Source organism: Monomorium pharaonis, chromosome 5 (genome assembly GCF_013373865.1).
Source record: "Monomorium pharaonis isolate MP-MQ-018 chromosome 5, ASM1337386v2, whole genome shotgun sequence".
Classification (NCBI taxonomy): Eukaryota; Metazoa; Arthropoda; class Insecta; order Hymenoptera; family Formicidae; genus Monomorium; species Monomorium pharaonis.
Genome location: NC_050471.1, coordinates 20,931,420 through 20,956,435, shown reverse-complemented (window position 1 = coordinate 20,956,435; position 25,016 = coordinate 20,931,420). Strand labels below are relative to the sequence as shown.

At 29.7% G+C, this 25,016-nt stretch overlaps 1 protein-coding gene and 4 long non-coding RNA genes across 12 annotated transcripts; 2 read left to right on the top strand and 3 right to left on the bottom strand.

Moving 5' to 3' along the window:
* The first annotated feature begins 1,749 nt into the window (after positions 1-1,749).
* On the top strand, positions 1,750-4,837 carry LOC118645561. Its single transcript, XR_004963272.1, has 3 exons — positions 1,750-2,104; positions 2,810-2,926; positions 4,607-4,837. It is a non-coding gene; the product is annotated as an uncharacterized LOC118645561 (long non-coding RNA).
* LOC118645562 lies at positions 2,933-4,600 on the bottom strand. The gene is made up of 3 exons (XR_004963274.1): positions 4,405-4,600; positions 3,382-4,205; positions 2,933-3,071 (listed from the first exon to the last, which is right to left on the bottom strand). It is a non-coding gene; the product is annotated as an uncharacterized LOC118645562 (long non-coding RNA).
* Positions 4,838-5,745: 908 nt separating the features above from the next.
* LOC118645560 lies at positions 5,746-15,191 on the bottom strand. Of its 6 annotated transcripts, XM_036286875.1 has the most exons (7): positions 14,084-15,187; positions 13,811-13,984; positions 8,482-8,788; positions 7,885-8,271; positions 7,553-7,754; positions 6,498-6,660; positions 5,746-6,193 (listed from the first exon to the last, which is right to left on the bottom strand). In XM_036286875.1, exons 3-7 carry the CDS (start codon positions 8,586-8,588, stop codon positions 5,964-5,966), a joined length of 1,089 nt encoding a protein of 362 aa, XP_036142768.1. In that variant the 5' UTR covers positions 8,589-8,788; positions 13,811-13,984; positions 14,084-15,187; the 3' UTR covers positions 5,746-5,963. The 6 variants fall into 6 exon arrangements, with proteins under 6 accessions (XP_036142768.1, XP_036142765.1, XP_036142766.1 ...); XM_036286872.1 differs by lacking the exons at positions 5,746-6,193; positions 6,498-6,660; positions 7,553-7,754; positions 7,885-8,271 and adding an exon at positions 13,622-13,645 and having other exon boundaries at positions 8,694-11,521; positions 14,084-15,191; XM_036286873.1 differs by lacking the exons at positions 5,746-6,193; positions 6,498-6,660; positions 7,553-7,754; positions 7,885-8,271 and adding an exon at positions 13,570-13,606 and having other exon boundaries at positions 8,694-11,521; positions 14,084-15,191.
* Positions 15,192-18,633: 3,442 nt separating this feature from the next.
* Positions 18,634-21,666, bottom strand: LOC118645685. 3 transcript variants are annotated; one of them, XR_004963367.1, is made up of 4 exons: positions 21,302-21,666; positions 20,485-20,601; positions 19,959-19,980; positions 18,634-18,860 (listed from the first exon to the last, which is right to left on the bottom strand). It is a non-coding gene; the product is annotated as an uncharacterized LOC118645685 (long non-coding RNA). The 3 variants fall into 3 exon arrangements; XR_004963366.1 differs by lacking the exon at positions 21,302-21,666 and having other exon boundaries at positions 18,636-18,860; positions 20,485-21,262; XR_004963368.1 differs by lacking the exon at positions 19,959-19,980 and having other exon boundaries at positions 18,640-18,860.
* Positions 18,867-20,100, top strand: LOC118645686. The gene is made up of 2 exons (XR_004963369.1): positions 18,867-19,407; positions 19,679-20,100. It is a non-coding gene; the product is annotated as an uncharacterized LOC118645686 (long non-coding RNA).
* Positions 21,667-25,016: the final 3,350 nt, after the last annotated feature.

The following is a 25,016-nucleotide window of genomic DNA, read 5'->3' as shown; positions in this document are numbered from 1 at the left end:
TTCTTTTGAATGCAAGAGTTGGCATTTGATGAAATTTTATTGAATGCGATAAAATAAAAAGATTTGAAATAAATTGAATCCTTTTTTAAGCAGAATTCAGAAAGTATTTAAACTGTCTATATTTTTAAATTCTTTTCAATCCAACGTTTTATGCAAAGTATATATAATTATAATATACACAAGATATGTCCTAAAAAAAAAAAAAAAAATTGCCTATATAATTGTCTAAAAAAATTGCCTATATTTATATTTTAAGATTTAAGAAAATACATATGATCATACGTGAGAAATTTTTTCTTATTTTTCATATTTAACTTTTAGTAAAAAGAACAGTAAAAAAATTATTTTTTTAATCCATTATTTCAGTATGATTATTATTTTATACTAAATAAAAATTTTACAAAAAATAAATTAATATAGAAATATATGGACATTTTATGTATAATTATATAGATTTACATATATTTTGTATAAAAAATTTTTTATTGAGTCTCTATAATTTGTATTATTTTAATCTACTTATTTTTTTAACAATATATACAGCTTAGACTATATATACTAAATTAGCATAAATTATTATTTTTCTTTTAACTACATGATACAATATTTTGCAAAGTGCATTTAAAACTGTTGAGAATGTGCGTGCACACCATTTGAAAATAATATCTTTTTAGACTAACAGTCATGATGCACGAATATCTAGATGAGATGCGCCTAGTTGTTACTGGCCCCGAATGCGGCTTATTTCATGTAGAAAGGCATTATTGACGCCTACTGTACGTATATCAATATTATATTACTAAAATATTTAAGTTGTGTCTCAGGGAAGTTAAAGTTCATATTTATTTTTATAAATAATAATAATTTTTTAGTGTTCTACGATTTTTTGTTATCTTCATAAATTCACTTTCTCATAAAAGACTCAAATTAATATTGTGTACTCTAATGCTATGAAATAAGCGCACTTATAGCTTGTTCACTGACTCTACGCATGCGTCATTTGACAAAGACAGAGGACCTCTTATTCTACCTTTCTCTTTCTATCTCTCTATCGCAGCCACTTATATAAAAACATACAACTCACGCGCTCTATTCTTATACCTCTATGCTTTTAACGGAGTTTACCGCTATCCGTTTGGATTTTCCATATACAGGTTGTTTCATAAATAATCGTTTTTTTTTTAACCCTGTATATTAAAAATTCAAATTCATAGCAGCCTACCCCGTTAAATTTTGAAAATTTTAAGACCAGTTGCATGAGGATTGGACTACAAATGTCCGAGTTTTTCGCGGTCACCCGGACGTCTGTATGTATGTCCGCGGACTACTCCGTCATTTGTGGTCCGATCCTCATGCCACAGGTCTCAAAATTTTCCATTTGAATTTTCCATTTTTTTTTTCCACAATAAGTCAAGCTTATTTACAGTTTATCAAGGAATAACAATAAATATAAATAATAACTCCCAGCAAACACAGAACATAGCAGCAACATTGCGACAATGTTGTAACATTGTAGCAACATCACAACAATATTACAACATTGCTGCAATATTCTGTGTTTGCTGGGTTGTGCCTTTGCCAGAATCAGTGAGAAAGAGGTAGCGGTGCGAGATACGATCATTCCGTGACACGATGTGACTCAGAACACTATTCAATCATTTACATATGGAAATAAGTTTTATAAGTGTTTCGCAAGTTGTTAAGTTATTTCGCCACACAAATTTTATCAAACATACCCAGCAAACACCAAATATAAATGCAATATAACGTGGGAGTAACATGTAATGTAACAGATGTTACACTCTATTTATATTATAGTTACGAAACTTTACTACATATATGTGATGTAACAAAGTTATGAAGCTATAATATTACTCCGTTATTTGTATGTTACAATAACCGAACAGTGATGTAACCACAATGTTGCGTGGTTACACAACAATTGTTTTATTTATGTTATATGGATATTATAAAATTTGAATCTTGTGAGACTCTAACCTCAATCGCACAACGTACATCTCGTGCTATTAGGCGCGCTTTCCGCTAGTGGATGCTATAATGACGAAAGAGAGACGTTGTTTTCTTGCAACTTGACTTTAATCAGGTAATCCTTTATGTTTTTTAAGTCAACGTTTATTAAAGATTATATAAAAAGGTGTAGAAAATGTTGCTGCATTTAATTAACATATATTATTTTTCTTATGTATAATATACATCATAAATAACTTATTATAATCTTTCCTACATGTTTTGTAGGTTATGTTTAGTCAGCAACAACATAATAGATTTATAAGTTATAACCGCCTTTATATATTTTTTATTTTTGATACTACATGTTAATTCGACACAACACATGTATTGTGGAATTGACGTACATTGATAATTATACATTTTAGATCCATCATACAATTTCGACAAAATTGTATACGCTGTTTATTCGATGCATTTTTGCACAAAATGAACAAAAAAGTATGGCAGATAAAAGTTCTACTCCATCTTGCGAAGTAATAAATTTATCGTTAAAGTTAAAACTAACAGATATGTATATTATCAAACCTATTATTGACAAAATACATAGCGATATGTTTCCTGTTTTGATCCACACAACTACATATTTTTATATTTAAATAATGTATTTCTTAAGTAAATTTAAAGATAATTTATTATTTGGGCTGCTAGTTTTACATACATTTCTAGTTACAAAAGTCACCTAGCATATGTGTAAATCATGCAATATATAAAGGCAGTTATAAACTTATAAATATAATTTATAAAGACGTATCATATTAAAACTAATTTTATATTACAGGATTCTGCCAATTATTCTTACATCATTCGGACAACTGTTCTTCTTAAAATTTAAAAGAACGTAAAGAATAACTGAAGTTTATAAAAGCTGAAGAAATTTTCACAAGGATTAGAACAGGTAAGAATAAATTATAGCCATTATATGTTTTTAGAATAAAACCCAGCAAATTAGAGATGGGAATAAAATGTTCCTTCTCAAGTTCCACTTTTGTGCACATTTCCAGATAATCATACGCACATCCACTGGTCATTCTTAAATTATTCTATAAATAAAAATATCTTATTTTGTCTTTCGTCTCATATATGCCTATTTTGTAGTCTTTCGTCTTATACATGCCTCAATTTACAAACAATTAAGTTAGAGAATCAAAAATATAAATAAAAATTCTGAATGTTATTATTGTGAATGTATGAAGAGAATTGTATTAATTAGAATAAATTATTTCGGGAACAGAGTATTTAAATACTTACTTTTTAGTTTTTAATGTAACTAAGAGCTTTATCAGTATATTTCTGAGGCGTATATCTGGCTGACACAAAATGCATGACAGTTACTAAATGACTAAGACCTACAGATGATCCTTGACATTCATAAACATATTTCCTATATTACAGCCTGCGACCACATCATCGGCAGGTTAGTTGAGTGATATTAGTCTGTATACTTTGTTGTAATTGTTTCAGATCAGATTTCACGCTTTTTATTTATTTCAGTAACAACTATCTAAAAAAGATAGTTGTACGATACCTTTAAGAGCCACACAGTTGCGATACAATATTAAAATAAAATTATAACATTTGTCATTATTCTCTTACCTAGCCTGCCATAAGATAATGCCATAAAATAACATACTTGAAGAACTAGGAAGTACACCTTTAGATAATCCTTTTGATATGAATTGCTCTGTCAATTCTCTATACATATAATGGTTCGCTGAGCTAAAACAGGGATGAACTTTGGTGAATTTTTTATCAATAGCATACATCAGCTTACAAGAAAGAGAATTTTGGTGTAACAGCCAACAATTTTTTAATAATGTATTAATAAAATTTCTTACTGTTTCTCTTTAAAATTCGAATAATAAATATGATAATAATGATATGATAATCTCATCAAATTGCTTGTTCTTTATTAAATCTTTTGTAAAGGTTTTCTCGGAACAAGTTAGATTGTAATAGATACTTTCTCACACAAAAAATAAATTGTTCACTTCATCCTATAACTTTTTTAGTAAAATTATGTTATTTGATACCTTCAAGGTCCACATATTCTGTTCGGCACACTGTAAATTCCAAGCTGTGAGGTTGATCTCTCTTTTACATCTTTCTTTCCTTACTCGTCTACTCTTCTACTTTACGCTCAAATAGTGTTTCTTCCTCTCTTGCTTTTAATATAACTAAAAATAAAACATAACACAAAGTATTCATCTTATCTCAGAATACTTACTCCATACAAAAAAATAAAAATTTTGTGAGACTTATCTGATTATACAATCCATAGTGTTAGACTAAACTTTAAATTAAGCACAGCCGTATTTCCCTTCACGATAAAATATGCAAATTATGCATAAAACTAAAAACTGACTCGCTACTAACCTCGCGCACATCATCATGTTGCGGCGTTGCGCGTGCAGACGCGTGCAGTCGTGCACTGGCGTGCAAAATAGCGAGATGCGTACATGCGCATGACAGTTCATTCGTACCAATCCGAATATTCTAAATACGTATTTAATATTCTATATATGTTTAGTGTATTGGTGAGCGTTATATAATATTATTTATTACTTTCTTTTTACAGAAAACTGAACTCAAATGGAAGCGCTTGCACTCACATGTCACTATCATGTCCTGACAATTTCGGATTTTATAAAACTATAGGAGATGTTGTGATTGACGTTGAGATTGCGATTGACATCTGGAGCAGAGCTATAATTTTGTTTAACATTACGTGAAGTTTATTTAATGTTTTTCTCTTATTTTCCCTCGTTTTTTGTTTTTAAAAGTTATTTTTAAAATATTTTACTAATAATCATAAAGTATAATATGTATATATTTGTTTAGATATAAGCTTATTTTGTTGATAAATATGTGTTAAATATATTAAGAAGTTTATTAAAAAGACTATTTTTAATGTTATCTTTTTCCTTCATAATTATATCTATTCTTTATAATTTTAGCACTTATAATTTCCAGGAAGTCAAATTCTTAAATTAATTTTACATAAAACAACGAAATTGCATTCAAAGAGTATTTTTTGTTTTATGTGAAATTAATTTAAGTACTTGACCTCCTGGGAATTATGTGCTAAAATATATACATGTACATATATAACAACACTGTATTTTTTATAACAGCAATATAATAGTTCATATTGCCATTACAAAACATCTCGGTTATGGTTATCTAACAGTTCAGTTCTATGTTATATTTGTTATATAACTACAACATCACATGAGTGGGAAATTATAACTAACAGGAATGTTACATGTAACGTTCATGTAATATTATTCCCAGATAACAAAATGTCTGCACAGTGACTGCACAGTGCGTGCACGTGTGCTTAATAATCGTCACAGTGTGACTACACAGCACCATCTAGATGCGTCCTCCTTTGAGACTCATATCGCTCGCACACGTGAGTGCCGCACGCGTGCAGGCGATAGGAGTCTCATGTGAGTGTTCTAATTGAGACTCATATCGCTCGCACACGTGAGTGCCGCACGCGTGCAGGCGATAGAAGCCTCATGTGAGTGTTCTAATTGAGACTCATATCGCTCGCATACATGCGGCACTCACGCGTGCGAGCGATATGAGCCTTGAGTGTTAAATAATAAAATAATAAGAATAATAAAATATATAAAGTATTATGTATAATAATAATAATAAATATCAATCTCAATAGAAAATTCAATTCATATTATAAAAAATCAGATAAAATAATTTAAAAAATATATATTTCTCTACAAAGTACAAATCTCAGATACTTAATATATATAATAATAGTATTTATTTTAGTATAAAAGTAAGTTAATGTTTATATTAAAGTATATTATAGTAAAGTTAGTATTTATATAGTATAAATTTTACGTCTTATTAAAAATATATTAATAATATAATATACATTTAATGTATTATCCTATTTTTAAATGTTCTCATTAATCATATTCAGACTTGCTGGTCTGGGAATAATCGTCAGATTCTTCGTCAGTATTTGTGTTTTGATGTTCGTTGTCATCTTCGTCATTTTCATCGACCTCGTCCATGTTTCTTTTTTTTATTGTTCTACGAAATCTTTGTTTAATAGTGCGTAGAACTTGAAGCATCTCTATTTTAAAAGCTTCTTTATCTACAGGCCCTTCAAAATGTGAACATTTTTTAGCTGCATCTGAAGAATATAAATGTTTATATTAGTTTGTACATATTGTTAATTAATGAGCATGTAAAAATATTAATCCAGAATGTTTTCTGTATATGCTTTGCGATAAATAAAAAGGGGACATAGGTCAGAAAGTGAAATTTTATAGGACAGCGGTAAATAAAAGTGCGGTAAGTGTAACAATGTGGTAAGCAAGGTGTCTAAATAAAAAGTTGAAGTTTTAAACAATAGCTAAAAATAAATAAAAATCGATTTTTCCGATTTGTGTCCCTTTTTCGCTTGTCGCATTATATATATGTATGAGAGCTCTTACAATATATAATGTTCATCATTTTGGTGTTCCCTAATTCTTTAGTATTATGTTCGTCACCGAGCCAGGTAAACTTGTTTACTAACTCGTCAGTCATAGTTTGTTTAATTGCGGTGTATATAAAATCCCGTATTTTTACAGCACCTAATCCTATGAAATGGCGATACTAAAACAGAATAAAGATATTTTATTGTATTTCAATACTACACCGAAGTAACATTTCAATTGAATAATGTAATAAGTTCATACAATATAAGTTTTAACATACAAAATTTAATATCTTTGCGAAAAAACATCCTGAAATTCTTTCTGCAGTTGAAAAAAACAATATTTTAAGTAATATTTTTGATAATACTTCAGACACACGAATTTTTTCCAAATTTTTCATTTACATCTTCAAATTAAATCTTAGATTATTAGATTTTTTAAAAATTTTAAGTAGGGTCGAAATAAAATCTTACAGAGATTAGATTCACGCCAGTTAAGTACATTATAAGAATAGTACATTGTGTAACAATGTGTGTGCGAGGTTTAGTTTTTTTCGCGAATGTGAAGTTTAAGGCGAGTGCGGTAATCATATGAGCGAAAAAGCCACCTCGCACAAGATATACACCGTATTTTTGCAATTAATGCGCGAAAATCGCAATTAAACGAGATCAAGAAACACGTCCCATGCGAGAAAGTCGCATCTGTTGCAAAAACATTCTTTCTTTTTCGTTTTTTCATAAACTCTGTAAATTCCAAATTAAAAAACATGTAATAAAAAATAAATTTTAACAGTATATCGTAGTAAAAAAATCCAAATGTTTTTTTTTCAAAAAGATATTTGAAGCTAAGAAAGTCTACTTTAACTTGATTTTATGCTAACTTTGTCCAATAAGTTTTCATTAAAGTGTAGTAATGTAAATAAAAAAAGTAGAAAAATTACTAATTTTCAGTTTCACGTAGTTAAGGAAATGCAGTTTACTAAGTAAGAGCATTGAGAAACAGCAATATGGGACATCTTTTCTATGGAATATCTTACTATACATATAATGGATTCACGAAGGTGTACTCACTAATTTCTGACGCTCCAATTTTTTGGATTCGTGTTCGATTTCGTTAAATTGTTCCAAAGTGTTCAGCGGATAACCATCTAGCAACTGATATAATGACCTGCTCACAATATATTCATCTGATGGTTTTTCCTTTATTTCTTTTAATTGTTGTTGTATGTCTGTTTGCCCTTTGATTAAGTTTCTACTTAGCTCTTCTAATACCCTTCAAAATTATTAATATAATCATTATTATAAGATAATAGAAAATACGAAAAAATAGTTAATCAGCTGAAATAAAAGCTGAACGAAAGGCTGAATATATAAAATTCTAAACATTCCAACATTTTACTCACGCCAATTTTCGTTTCAACTCCGTATCAATACTCGGGGCTGTATTTACTATGAAACTGTCACTATCGGCAACACGTGGCTCATCATTTCGTTCTTCTTGTACAGGTGTACTATGCCGAACATCATCAGGCACTGTCGTGCTAGCAGGAGTTGCAAGAACAGAAGCTGCATTATATTTTTTTGTAGTATAGTCAAGAAACTTTGCAGGGCCACTATGATCGACACATGGCTGATTTCGTTCTGTTTGTACATGTGTAACATTCTCCATCTCAGACACAGATGTCTTGCTAACAGAATCTGCATAAAACTTTTTTATGCCATTTTCAGACAACTTTAGAGGCTCATTATATACTGCTGCAGAGTAATTATCATTACAATTTTTCTTTTTTCTGAAAATACAAAATATACATATGTAATTAAATAAAATATTAAACGTAATCAATTGTTAAAAATTAATAATTATAAAGCTCCTAATTTACATTTATACGTTGTAATTTTGCCAAATTTTGTGAAAATTTTCAACTTTACGTTTATATGTAATGTTCTAATTTCAAAAATTAAATTGCATTTGTTCATAAAGATGATTTTTATTAACTTACGAATTTTTGTTGGTAGCTTTTGCGATCATGTCGTCAGACTTATTCAGGGTACTTAGTTTGTCCGAAAATTCATGAGGTTGTCTTAGTTCATCATTAGTATCGGCCATGTCTTTCCCTGATTACCGTAATTTCTCGAACTCCTTTCGCACAGTTATTTGGCCTTTGGATCTCTTCTTTCGCGGAGGTCCTTCGTCCGAGGACGTAGTCCATAATTTTTTTGGTCGAATGAGCAGTCTACCACTTCTCGCTGAAATCTTCTTTTTTTCTTTTCTTTCATTCTTTTCCATGTTAAATGGAATGTAATAATCTATACAATTTACAATAATTTATAATTTTATAACTTTGCTTTTATACAAATTTCAAATAAATTCTTCTGGAAATAAAAAGAATCTCAAAAAGCAATGGTATTGTCCATTTCAATAAACTTTGCATATTAAAATGAATTATTGTGAAAAATAATGTACGGAATTTTACTGTCATATAATGGCACTGCGTCATATATAATACTGTCACATATCTATAATACAGTAGAATCCCGCTTTAGCGGACTCTTCGGGGCTCTAGTCCGCTAACGCGGGGTGATCTCCTATTGCTTGGTTTCACTCCCACTCCGTGAAATTTAGGGATATAGCGTATTACGTAGCGTATTGCTATCCCCCACACACGCTACTCACGTGGGCCGACTGCATATGAAGGGGATAATTTCCGCTAACGCGAAGTACACTAACGCGGGGTTCCACTGTACTGTTCACTACTTCTTCATTTTTACAATATTTCTTTTGCGTCTTTTTAAATTCACATTTCACCAATGTTACGGTAACACCAGAGGTGTTATTAGTGATACACAAATCCACTCATGTTCAAGAGCAAGCTCTTCTTCACCTTCCTGAGAGCTCCATTTCGGCATTCTGTACATTTTGCCTTTTACATCCGTCAAGTTTATTGCCTCGATTGCAATGGATAAATTAGAACACTGGAAAACTCTTGCCAAATCAGATGTCCTACCAACATCATATATGTGAATCTGTGTTCGAAATTTTTTGACGATGAACGTAGTTCTTCCCTCTATTTGGACTATGTTTTGTATAACGCAGATGTTTGCATTATTCAGAATACAGCAATTGTCACGAAGGGAAGTGGAAAATGTAATGTTCCCAATTTTCAATTTCCGAAATTGTCGACAAAGACGGGTAGGCATATTTTGCAATAGAGGTCCATCTGCGTGAATTTTAGATGCACAAATTTGGATTTTATTATCAGCGGGAGCCAGAAGAACATCATTTAATTCGCAAATCCTATTGTAAAATTGTTGAAGAGCGAGGTGCGGTTTTCGTATGTATTTTCGGAATTCAGGCATATTATTCTCGTAGCAGAAGGCACTATATGTTTCCAAAGGTCCCAATCTTGCAACATCGTCGACTACATGTAAAAGACCGTGTACGTTATATGAGAGAAACTGTTCTCCGTACAGTTCCTCGCATAAGCAGACATAACTTTCCAAAGCTTCTTGACACCAAACATACGTTGAATCGGGAATATTTTGCAAGCTAAGAAGGCGCATCACAAAATGTAGTAGCATGAAATGTTCATAGTATTCTTCACTTAAAACATTTTGCAGCACAGCCGGAGCAGTATACAGTAACAATTGTCTGAACTCAGTGGCTTTGAAATGACTAAACATGGAGAATTTATTTGGGCGGCGGTTGAATTCCGAAGGACAGTATGCTTGAAGATCTGCCATTCTTGAATCAAGAATTTCTACTTTTCTTATATTCAATTTCTGTTTTCCATACTTTCCTTTCAGATGTGTGTGTAAAATTTTTTTTACATTTCCGATATATAGGAGGTGCATAGTTTCAAATGGAACTTGCGTCACCAGTCCCATTAGGGGACTTAAGGGACTTGCACCTTTATGGTGATCTTCATCTACCATATTCCGATACTGTTCATCCGTTCTTGGCGGATGACGAATCCCCGGAAAAACCATCGTTCCTCGAAAAAATACCGTTTCTTCGCAACGATGACCTTCCACTTTACATTTTGAACATGCGCTTGATGATATGTGTCCATAATGATTTAAAGCAAATGCCCTCGCTGGTGCATCGGCAATAAAACATCGAATTTTTAATGGCAATCGTCGATTTCTTATATGAACACCGCCTTCTTCGTGTATGTCGATAATTTCTTGAACAAACTGTTCAAAAAATTGAAAAGTATCCGATGGTTTCTGTGTTCCTTTAAAGATACCCGCGATTACAGGCCTTTTATCAACACAATTATAAATTCTGTATTGAATGGGCCAAAACTGACCTGTGCCACTCTTGTGGATTTGAGCACCATCGGTGCTAAAATCGATTTCTATTGTTTCCGGTAACATATGTTCAGGAAGACTTTTCAATTTTTTGATAAGAGTATATTTTAAACCCAAATGAAGATATTCTCCTCCACCAATTTGTTGAATGTTCCTCATAGCAATATCATTAGGCGTTTGAAGTAACGTCCTCGTGTCCTTCGGTAGACATTTTATGTTAAAAGGGAACTCACGCAACGTTTTGAGTAATATATTGCCTTGGGTATGTTTCACATTTGCTGCTAAAAAGGCATTTTGTAATGCTGTCGTCCTCAGCTCGTCCAGGTTTTGTAAAACATTATCATTTTCATGTTCCGAAGCGTCCGACATATTTTCGTCTTCCATATTATCTTGTGCTTCTGCGTTATTTCTATCGACTTCTCTTTCTTCTTGTTCATTTGCTACTTCTTCTTCTTCTTCTTCTTCTTCTTCTTCTTCTTCTTCTCCTTCGGTGCCTTCACTGTATTCCACTTCCTCGCTCGTGCCAGAAGTATTTCCATTGTTATCAGTAATAGATTCATCATCGTTTTGGATATCGTTACCGGAGACAGATAGACCAGGCTGTGGTGCCGGAATTTTGGCGGATTCAAAGTCTCTTGAATGATCTTCCATTAACAAGGCAGATAACCGCCTTCTCTTGTGCCTCGTGCTGAGGCTCATAAATGGCTTAAATTTGAATGGCATCCCTCGCTACATTTCATGTATTGTTGGTCAAGACAGCCAAGCCAGGAAAATAATATAAAAGATATGCTATGATTTATTATAACATTTCTAATTAACGAAATATGTGAGTACAAGTAGCATAGGTTTAAAATCAGGTAGTTATAGTGTTACTGTATAAAATTCATGTCAATCAGGAGTAGTACGGGAGACACAAAACTGGCCGTCAGTCAACGTTTGAATTTCTGCTACAATACAAATACTTATAAATTATCGTTGTAATGTGACAATTTAAATTTAGTGATTCATTATTGTTCAATTGGTATAATAATTTGCAGTTCACAAATTGAATACAACATACGAAAATTCTTTTTCGTATATTGTATTCAATTATTATTTTAACTATTATTAATTTTTATAATTATTTGCAATGTTATACTGTATGTATATACTATTACAATATCTTTAAGTAAACTTTTAAAAATGTGTTGTTTAATTTATTACTTAATAATATTATAATTTGTTAACATGTTTGGATGTCAGTAATTATAACAAATTTTAATTTTGAAGATGTTCTAGCTATACAGTCCTTGTCAACAGTTAAATTGGAATTTTTATTTATTTATAGAACAATTATTTTCTGCATCGCAATAAATCTTTACATAAATTATCTTGAATACTAAAAGTACTTGTGTAAAAAAATTCATATTTTTATCATTATTATTTATTTATATTTCCATTACAGCACATTTTTACTTTAAAGTAAGAAGTAAAAATGTGCTCTAATAAAAATGTTAATAAATAATGATAAAAATCTAAATTTTTTTACACAAGTACTTTCAGTATTCAAAATGATTTATATCAAGTTTTATTTCAATACAGAAATTAGTTCTTTTGTAAATAAATAATACTTATTTATTTATTTACAAAATAACTAAATAAAAAATCACAATAAAACTTTGCGTAAATCGACTTGAATACTTAAAGTATTAATAAAAAAGATCTTAAGAAAAACCATTAAGAAAAAGATTTTTTTTTAATGTATAAAATAATTTAATTTTTAATAATAAAAAAATTAACTATAAAAATGTTATTAAATAAAAACAATGTTATTCCCACAACTTTCATATATATATATGTATATAATTTATTTAAAATATAAATATTAACACATTTCCAATTTCAATTTCCCAATTTAACTTAATTGACAGGGACTGTATAGGCAGATCATCCTTAAGTATCAATTTAATATAATATATACAAAAATATAATAATAAATAATATTAATATTATTTTTGTACAGGCGCATGCCATTGTGCATCCGCTATTTAGAATTTCAAAAATTGTACTTAAAATTCATGATTAGTGACACCAAATATATTATAAAATTACATTCTATTGCACAATTGGGTAACAATTATTCGAAGGAAACATTGACCAGTTTTGTGACTATTTTTTGTCTTTCCTGACTCACTCGAGGTAAATGAATAAACAGATAATTCATAAATCATGCAAAATTCATTCAAACTGCATCACATGTGAATGCAACGTAACCAATATATTAGTCACACTGTTATTACATCCTCATAACGTATAGTGCGATCCGAATTACTATTATAAGGAATTACTTTACAATAAAAAATATATCCGGATATCCATATAAAAAATCCCCTCAAACAAAATTGGATTAGCAACGTACATCTTTAAGAAAATATATTGTAACTGTATCTTTTGCGATTGTGGCAAACAAAAATGTTATTTGTAATCAATTTTCTTTTTTCCTGATGCATAAAAAATTATGAAATAAATTAGTGATGTCCTGGCCATTAACAAACATTCGCAGAAATTTTTAGAGATTTTTTAAATGCTAATTTGAATTTTTAATAAATCAAGAATTTTTAATTTGTCAATTTTTAAGATAAATGTTCGAGTTGCCATCTGCATATTTTTTGTATATGAATATATAGAATCGTTTTCAAGACATTGTTTTTCTATAATTTTTTCAAATTTTTAAAAGATGTATATCAATGTAAAGAAAATTAGAATATAATTAAGTTATTGCACAGAAATAAAATTACAATATTTATTCCATGCACTTTCTAATATATAAATATTCTATTTTATATATACATAATAATTATTTTTATTAAATAACTTACATATTGATGTCCAATAAAAATTCAACAATTTAAAAGAAATTAAATATTAGTTACAAAAATTTAATGAAAAATAAAAAGTAGAAATAAATAATTTTTAATTTCTATTCATTGTGTGTGCATTTCGTGTTTCAGCAGCACTATAATACATGTATCTACATACCTTTAGTTGAAGTTCGTTTATATGCTGTATTCTCTATGTGAAGATCGTTTACACTATACAAACTATTTCCAAGTAGCAACAAAAAAAGACACCGGTCCACGAGACATGAAGAAGTATTTGCAATTGCGCCTTTAATCGTGTATCGTTGTATGATACTTTTTTGATATTAAAAAGCTGCGACGATAAAAAATCATTTTCCTTAATAATACATATTATAACCTCTCCTATTCATCGCGTATTTATTTCGTGTTTAAGCAGTACATATTTACATACCTCCAGTTGATTCTTCGCTTAATGCTATTCCTGTATATTCTCGATCTCTTTATTCTGGTATAAGGCCGTTTACACTTTCCACAAACGATTTCCGCAACAATTCAAGACACCGGTCACCGGCAGTGATGCGATTCCGAACTCAAGCATGTACGCACAGTCGCACACAGAGCCGATCCTCTATCCGTGTGACGCCCCGCACGCCGCGCGTAGCCGCGGAAATTTAAACGTTTTTCGAACGAGCAAGCGAAAGAGAGAGAGAGAGAAAGAGAGAGAGATCGTAAAATGTAATCATTGCGTTATTTTGTCCTGAATATTCACCTAATGTAATATATTCTTACAGACTTATTAGAATAATGTGAACGATTTTATCCGATGATACATATCTTTATTAAGACGAAAGGGAAATAGCTGAGTTAAAAATCAAATTAATTTTCTACTATGTATTAAATTGAATTAAATTATATATTTAATATTTATTACTTTGTGTTAAGAACGAAAAAGAAATACAAAATAAAGATAAATATAATATATACTTATTTACAGGTACGTAACAAACAAGGGAACGGTCGGGGCTATTCCTTATACCGACTTTGATGGGCATTGAATATGTTGTAGAGCATCAAAAAAGTTCAGAGACCCGTATTTTTTTTATTGGTTTATCTCGAAGTTTAGAGATTGTTTTAATCCTTATAAAAAAACGTATTTTTTCATTTTTAACAAATATCTTCTAAAATGTGAGGTATATAAACAAATGTTTTATACAAATGTTTTATACAAAAGTTTTATAGTATTTTATGCTCTTTGCAATGATGTATTCAATTCTTTTAAAAATGTCAAATTTTCATTTTTTGTTTTTTTCTAGGGGTTGAAACAACCCCTAAAACTCAAGATAAGCTGATAAAAAAATACGGGTTTTTTTCTTTTTTGATGCTCTGCAACATATCCAAAACCAACAAAATCGGTGAGGGACAGCCTCGACCGTTCTTTTATTGTAAGTACAGATAAACGAAATAATTTCAAGAAATTATAAAGTTAATTGTTAAAAATGTGAAAAATATTAATTTCTTTAAACTTAGATTATTTTATATGTATATAAAATTAAAAGAATGTAAAATGTAAAAAATGTCAAAATTATTAAAATTTAATATTTCTTGAAAGCTTTACAAATTTACACACTTCACAAATTTTCTGAAAATATCAAAATTTTAGAAACTTTTAACATTATAACCATTTTGAAAATGTTTGTATTTTTTATTTTATTGAGATTTTACACATGAGCTAAATATTAATTTTGAACATTTTTGGAATTATTTAATTTTTATTCTTTTGTATTTTTATTCTATTGTATTTTTATTCTAATTACATTTTATGAATAATTTTAATTTTAATTTTATTTTAATGAGTTTTTGTAATTTCGGGATAAATATATTTCAATTATTTACACGCAATATGTGTCGCTTTGAAAATTTTTTGTAATTTATGATCAAAAGGAACTTATTATTTTTTCCTAATTTTTTGTCAATTTAGCAACGTTTTTTTTTACTGTAAACTGTAAAAAATTTTCAAAGCGGTAACACGTATATACTGACTCAATAATTGAAATATGAATATTCTAAAACTAAGAAAACTAATTAAAATTGAATTACAATAAAAATTATTAATCAAATGTAATTTTATAAAATAAAAACGCATAATAGAGAAAAAAAATTATGAAAATTCCAAAAGTGATCAAAAAATGTTCATTTTACACACACACACACACACACACACACAAACAAACACACAAACAAACACACACACCGTGTGCGCGTGTATGTATGTATAATATAAATAAATAAATATATATGTAATAAATATCTAAATATATATATCGTCAGCTAAATTGAAAAATCTTATAACTCCATCGGACGTCCGACAGAATTATGAGGTTTTCTAATTTAGCCAACAATATATTAATATTATTATTATTATATATATATCGTTGGCTAAATTGCTTTTATATATCGATCATATATAGCTGTTCAGTGCCATCTTCTACCCCGTCACGTAATAAATGCAACGTGATTGCGTTGTTGAATTCACGTGTGAATATCACACTGTGCGGATGACCTGAGTCCGTACGAATAATGTTTTCATTCGTACTGTGATAAATACAATCATACATAAGAAAGTACAGTCATACAGTGAAATCTTTTTTCGGTCGCTCATATACTCTCTCATACATGACTGCATAGTGCCACCTTCCACGCACACACACGTGTCGCTAGCACATCGTGAGAGCAATATGATTGTGGTATTGCACGCATGTGTGATAATCACACCGTGAGGGTGACGTGAGCCCTCACAATTTGTTATCTGGGTTTGTTACATTCCGTTTTATTGCAGCAATGTAATGGTTATATATTGGTGTTTGCTGGGATATGGACTATGAAATTTATTCCGAAAATACATTCATATTCATGTAAGAGAACGTATTGTGCGATGAGCAGTTTTAGGTGATTCCGAGGTAAGAGTTTAGTTGACATAATGTTATTTCCATTCTTAGTAATACATCAAATATAACAAAAATGGTTTAATGCCTTCTTTTTCATAAAACAACATAGCCTCTACATCCGATTTGGAAACTGGCTATATTGGTGGAACTCAAATCCGGATCACAAGCAATTATAAATTGACATTGTATGGCACTGAAGATGGCTTAAAGTAAGCCGAAACGTTTGCGATCTATGTACAACAAAAATTGTTGAACCAGAAATATATAACTTGATACGCACCAATTACAGCGTTGACTCCTCACAGCCCATTATACACTCACTCGAAAAAAAGCGGTACACCTAAAATTTGTCAAAAAATTACTGAACTACCAATGACGATAACTACGCGAGTATTAAAGATAGAAAGGTTTCTAAAAAAAGAAATTAAAGCTTCAAATGTCTACTTTAAGAATCGATTTAGTAAAATTTTGCGTAATAATTTTTTTCAAAATGGCGTATGGCAAAGCGAGAGCATGCGAAATTGAAAAATATTGGTCCGAGTTTGCGACGATCCATGACGTGAGGCAAGTATCGCAACTTAATGGGATAAAGTAAAAAACTGCCTTTTTATTCAAATGCGCATATCTCAGCGAAAAATCATCGTATCGAGACGAGTAAAAAAGTATTTCGAAAGGAAAACTGTACTATCGCATGCTTTTTATCCCATTAAGTTGCGATACTTGCCTCACGCCATGGATCGTCGCAAACTCGGACCAATATTTTTCAATTTCGCATGCTCTCGCTTTGCCATACGCCATTTTGAAAAAAATTATTACGCAAAATTTTACCAAATTGATTCTTAAAGTAGACATTTGAAGCTTTAATTTCTTTTTTTAGAAACCTTTCTGTCTTTAATACTCGCGTAGTTATCGTCATTGGAAGTTTAGTGATTTTTTAACAAATTTTAGTTGTACCGCTTTTTTTTCGAGTGAGTGTACTGAGATTTACATTGTAGGTGTTTGAAAATACGTCCCCGTTTTTGGATACATAAACGCAATTTTTTGTTAAAATTGTTACAAACTCTTTCAAGCATAGCCGGTGTTATTCTCTGAAATACGTAACAAACACAAACACACACTTACCCACACACACACACACACGAGGTGTAAATCCGACTGAGTAACCTTCACGTGGTACACCTTGGGTAATGCTAATGTCGGCGGTCCTGTAACGTTCAAGTCCTATAACTCGAAAAGTAATTGAGCAAAACACTTTTAATTATAATGTTTTGGGAAGCTCTCAAAATAAGCTATAAGAATATAGGGAGTTTTGTTAAAAAAATTAAGTTGACATACAAATGATCTTCAAATTTGATTCCAAGGTCAAAGCCACCATCTTATGTCCCCCTTAAAGCCATACAACTATTGTCTGAAACATTTTTCTATACGATCGCTCCCTGCAAAGTACAAGGGGTGATAGATTAAAATGGAACATCTTGTGTATATATATATATATATATATATATATATATCCCAGCAAACACCAATATATAACCATTACATTGCTGCAATAAAACGGAATGTAACAGGTAATATTACATGAACGTTACATGTAACATTCCTGTTAGTTATAATTTCCTACTCATGTGATGTTGTAGTTACATAACATAAATATAGCGTAGAACTGAACTGTTATATAACTATAACCGAGATGTTTTGTAATGGCAATATAAACTATTATATTGCTGTTATAAAAAATAATTACAGTGTTGTTATATATGTACATGTATATATTTTAGCACATAATTCCCAGGAGGTTAAGTACTTAAATTAAGTTTACATAAAACAAAAAATACTTTTGAATGCAATTTCGTTGTTTTATGTAAAATTAATTTAAGAACTTGACTTCCTGAAAATTGTAAGTTCTAAAATTATAAAGGATAGATATAATTATAAAGGAAAAAGATAACATTAAAAATAGTCTTTTCAATAAACTTCTTAATATATTTAACACATATATTTATCAACAAAATAAACTTATATCTAAACAAATGTATACATATTATACTTTATGATTATTAGTAAATATATTTTAAAAATAATTTTTAAAAACATAAAAAATGAGGGAAAATAAGAGAAAAACATTAAATAAACTTCACGTAATGTTGAACTAAATTATAGCTTTGCTCCAGCTGTCAATCACAATCTCAACGTCAATCACGTCTCCTATAGTTTTATAAAATCCGAAATTGTCAGGACATGATAGTGACATGAGTGCAAGCGCTTCCATTTGAGTTCAGTTTTCTGTAAAAAGAAAATAATAAATAATATTATATAACGCTCACCAATACACTAATTCATATATAGAACATTAAATACGTATTTAGAATATTCGAGGATTGGTACGAATAAACCGTCATGCGCATGTACGCATCTCGCTATTTTGCACGCTGGTGCACGCGCAACCGACGCAACGCCGCAACATGATGACGTGCGCGAGGTTAGCAGCGAGTCAGTTTTTAGTTTTATGCATAATTTGCATATTTTACATCGTGAAGGAAAATACGACTGTGCTTAATTTGAAGTTTAGTCTAACACAATGGGTTGTATAATCAGATAAGTCTCACAAAATTTTTATTTTTTTGTATGGAGTAAGTATTCTGAGATAAGATTAATACTTTGTGTTATGTTTTATTTTTAGTTATATTAAAAGCAAGAAAGGAAGAAACACTTTATTTGAGCGTAAAGTAGAAGAAAGAATAGACGAGTAAGGAAAGAAAGATATAAAAGAGAGATCAACCTCACAGCTTGGAATTTACAGTGTGCCGAACAGAATATGTGGACCTTGAAGGTATCAAATAACATAATTTTACCAAAAAAGTTATAGGATGAAGTGAACAGTTTATTTTTTTGTGTGAGAAAATATCTATATTACAATCTAACTTGTTTCGAGAAAACCTTCGCAAAAGATTTAATAAAGAACAAGCAATTTGATGAGATTATCATTATTATCATATTTATTATTCAAATTTTAAAGAGAAGCAGTAAGAAATTTTATTAATACATTATTAAAAAATTGTTGGCTGTTACACCAAAATTCTCTTTGTTTGTCTCTGTTTAAGCTTAGCGAACCATTATATAAAGAATTGGCAGAGCAATTCATATCAAAAGGATTATCCAAAGGTGTACCTCCTAGTTCTTCAAGTATGTCATTATCTTATGGCAGGCTAGGTAAGAGAATAATGACAAATGTTATAATTTTATTTTAATATTGTATTGCAACTATGTGACTCTTAAAGGTATCGTACAACCATCTTTTTTAGATTACTGAAATAAATAAAAAGCGAAATCTGATCTGAAACAATTACAACAAAGTATACAGACTAATGTCACTCAACTAACCTGCCGATGATGTGGTCGCAGGCTGTAATATAGGAAATATGTTTATGAATGTCAAAGATTATCTGTAGGTCTTAGTCATTTAGTAACTGTTATGCATTTTGTGTCAGCCAGATATACGCCTCAGAATTATATTGATAAAGCTCTTAATTACATTAAAAACTAAAAAGTAAGTATTTAAATACTCTGTTGTTCCCAAAATAATTTATTCTAATTAATACAATTCTTTTCATACATTCACAATGATCACATTCAGAATTTTTATTTATATTTTTGATTCTCTAACTTAATTGTTTGTAAATTGAGGCATATATAAGACGAAAGACTAGAAAATAGGCATATATGAGACGAAAGACAAAATAAGATATTTTTATTTATAGAATAATTTAAGAATGACCAGTGAATGTGCGTATGATTATTCTGGAAATGTGCACAAAAGTGGAACTTGAGAAGGAACATTTGATTATTCCTATCTCTAATTTGCTGGGTTTTATTCTAAAAACATATAATGGCTATAATTTATTCTTACCTGTTCTAATCCTTGTGAAAATTTCTTCAACTTTTATAAACTTCAGTTATTCTTTGCGTTCTTTTAAATTTTAAGAAGAACAGTTGTCCGAATGATGTAAGAATAATTGGCAGAATCCTGTAATATAAAATTAGTTTTAATATGATACGTCTTTATAAATTATATTTATAAGTTTATAACTGCCTTTATATATTGTATGATTTACACATATGCTATGTGACTTTTGCAGAAATGTATGTAAAACTAGCAGCCCGAATAATAAATTATCTTTAAATTTACTTAAGAAATACATTATTTAAATATAAAAATATGTAGTTGTGCAGATCAAAACAAGAAACATATCGCTATACATTTTGTCAATAATAGATTTGATAATATACATATCTGTTAGTTTTAACTTTAACGATAAATTTATTGCTTCGCAAGATAGAGTAGAACTTTTATCTGCCATACTTTTTTGTTCATTTTGTGCAAAAATGCATCGAATAAGCAGCGTATACAATTTTATCGAAATTGTATGATGGATCTAAATTGTATAATTATCAATGTACCGTCAATTCCACAATACATGTTGCATCGAATTAACATGTAATATTAAAAATAAAAAATATATAAAGGCGGTTATAACTTATAAATCTATATTGTTGTTGCTGACTAAACATAACCTACAAAACATGTAGGAAAGATTATAATAAGTTATCTATGATGTATATTATATATAAGAAAATTAATATATGTTAATTAAATGCAGCAACATTTTCTACACCTTTTTATATAATCTTTAATAAATGTTGACTTAAAAAACATAAAGGATTACCTGATTAAAGTCAAGTTGCAAGAAAACAACATCTCTCTTTCGTCATTATAGCATCCACTAGGGGAAAGCGCGCCTAATGCACGAGATGTACGTTGTGCGATTGAGGTTAGAGTCTCACAAGATTCAAATTTTATAATATTTATATAACATAAGTGAAACAATTGTTGTGTAACCACGCAACATTGTGGTTACATCACTGTCCGGTTATTGTAACATACAAATAACGAAGTAATATTATAGCTTCATAACTTTGTTACATCACATATATGTAGTAAAGTTTCGTAACTATAATATAAATAGAGTGTAACGTCTGTTATATTACATGTTACTCTCACGTTATATTGCATTTATATTTGGTGTTTGCTGGGTATATATATATATATATATATATATATACAGGGCGTCCCAACGCACATGGGTCAATGTTTGTAAAAAGATCAAAGGGATCGAGATGAACATAAAAGTTCAATATTGTCTTGGGTTAGATCTTGGGTTAAATCTCGGGTTAGGTTAGGTTTACTAATAATCGAGGTATTAATTTTTCAAATTATGCAAATGAGAGCGCGCCGAGGGAAGAGCTCGATCCGCTCGAACCATAACACGGAAAAAATCTATTGTGAATGTATGATAAGCCTTTATTTTTTTTCACAATTACGATAGAAATTAATTAGATTATTTGCAGATTCCATACGTTAATATCTCGATTATTTGCAGACCTAACCCAAGACAATATTGGACTTTTATGTTTATCTCGATCCTTTTTACCTTTTTATGAGCAATGACCCATGTACGTTAGGACACTCTGTGTACACATATATATATATATATATATATATATGTATCTTGTTCCATTTTAACTTGGACATATATATATGTGTATATGTACAATGAGCAACAAAATTAACGCAACAAAAATTTTTACCAAAATTTTACTCAAATTTAAATAATTGTAACTTCGCGAAAACTTATCTTATTTAAAAGTTCTTTTTTTCATTTTAAAGCTTGAAGTCTTTACTTTAAAGAGCATTTGTCAGATTTTGATCCTCTCCTTTTCTCTTTTTGGCATCTCTTCAAAAGTAAGAACGTGTTTTGTCTTAAAAAATTTTTATATTTTGACGCGCTCCATGGAGTGCAGTAAATTTTTCTCGTAAATTTTATAAAAATTATCGTAAAATATGAACTTTTTCTACAAATTGAAAAAAAATTGAAGTCTGTACGATTTTTGGGGGGAAGTTATTAAAATTTAAAAAAAAAAAGATCATTTTGACTTTTATCGCTTGTTACTCGTGAACAGATCAACGTACAGCGCTCAGCAAAAAAGCATTGGAAAGCTGAAAGTTTACACTTTCAAATGCTATGATTAATTTCATAGATTTATATTTTCTAACAACAAATCGCATTTTTACAGATTACGTAAAAAATCGCATATTTTACGGTTTTCATTTATTTCAATGTATTGTCGTGAAGAAAGATCAAATCACGTCGCTACAGCAAAGTTTTATAGTACGATTACTTCCCAATAATAAACACTAACGTTCTTTGATCAATTACTGCTTGTAAACGTTCTTATATGTTTATGCACCTCTCAATAATTTCCTGCGGAATTTTGTGCCAAATTTGCCTAAGCGCTTTTCCCAATTTATCAATTAATATTTGAAAGTGCAAATTTTCAATTTTTCATTGTTTTTTTGCGGAGCGCTATACGTTGATCTATTTACGAGTAATAAGCGATGAAAATCAAAATAATCATTTTTTCTTAAAATCTTAATAACTCTGCCAAAAAAATCGTACAGACTTTAATTTTTTTTCAATTTGTAGAGAAAAGTTCATATTTTACGATAATTTTTATAAAATTTACGAGAAAAATTCACTGCACCCCATGGAGCGCGTTAAAGTACAAAAATTTTTAAAGACAAAATACGTTCTTACTTTTAAAGAGATGCCGAAAAAGGAAAAGGTGAGGATCAAAATCTGACAAATGCTCTTTAAAGTAAAGACTTCAAGCTTTAAAATAAAAAAAAAAGAACTTTCCAATACGATAAGTTTTCGCGAAGTTACGATTATTTGAAGTTGAGTGAAATTTTGGTAAAAATTTTTGTTGCTTTAATTTTGTTGCTCAGTGTATATATATATATATATATATATATATATATATATTCCTCTTATAAAATAGCCATGTAACCCTAAAGTTGCCTGCTAATCGCGATTGCATTGTTGCCTCTTTATTCCGATCGCGATTGGCTGTTTCGCGCTTGACTCGCTTCGTGTGCGAGAGTCGTGGTTTGACAGTTTAGTCGAGAGTAGCTGTCATTGCGATTGAATTTTGACAGCTGTCAAATTTGGTGAAAAGAGTCGATCAAGTAAGTTGTAATTTATATAATCCAATTATGATATTTAACTATTTCTTAACAATTTATATAACATATGTGTGTGTGTGTGTGTGTATGTGTGTAAATTCTAGGATTATATATTTGTAATCGAAAAATAGACAAGAAAAAGACGGAAATAGATTGATAAATAGAGAGCGAGAGAGAGAAGGAGAGAGGGGCGGGAAAGGAAAGAAGAAAAGAAATATAAATCCAGGTAATGATATGAAGAAAATACATACTTATCTTTTAATATTATTTATATGAAAAACATAATTATTTATGAAATAATATTTATTACACAATACTAAGTTTTTTCAGAGATAAATACAGAGAGAAATAAAGAGAGAGAAAGGAAAAGAAAGAAGAAAAAAAAACAAATACAAAATCAGGTAATGATATAAAAAAATGCATAGCTGTTTTTACAAAAAAGTCATTTATATAAAAAATATATTTATAATATAATACTTAATACACATCATGTTTTTTTGTAAAAACAGTTATGTGGTTTTTTATAATATTAAAATAAAATGATGAAAAATAAATATTTTACGAAATACTTAATAATTTATATAAAATGTTTCCTTTTTGAAAAAAATGAAACTATGAAATATTTTGTAAAATGTTTACTTTTTATGATTTTATTTTAATAATGTGCACAAAATAAGAGAAAGAATCAATTAGTATAAAAAAACCACGTAAGTGTTCTAACAAGAAGAAAACCATGATGTTTTGTGCATATAAATATTACATAATATTATGTTTTTTTGTAAAAACAGTTATGTGGTTTTTTTATACCAATTAATCCTTTCTCTTATTTTGTGCATAATATTTTTAAAATAAAATGATAAAAAATAAATATTTTACAAAACACTTTATAATTTGTACGAAATATTTCCTGTTATGCAAAAAAAAACTATGAAAAAACTATAAAATATTTTGTAAAATATTTATTTTATTTTAATAATATTATGCATAAAATAAGAAAAAAAATCAATTGATACAAAAAATCACAAAACTGTTTTTACAAAAAACATGATATTGTTGCGTGCCGCGTGTCGCCCGATACATGGGTAGCACCCCTGTAGCGCCAGTCAGCCGACGGACCAATCGATATTTTCGATCGGCCGGTTGCCGGAAGAATTTGTTATTTAAATAAATGAATTAAGCGGCTGGTTGCCGGGAAATATTTTGTAAACAAAATATTGTAGACAGTTTAACGTCGGACTCCTGCCGAGGAGGACGTGTCACGCGCTTTCTCTGTTGCAATAAAGCTTTTTGAGTTCCATAGACGTTTTGATTTTCTCGACGCGAGTGTGTGTGTGAGTGCGGGAGTGTCTTTCGACGTT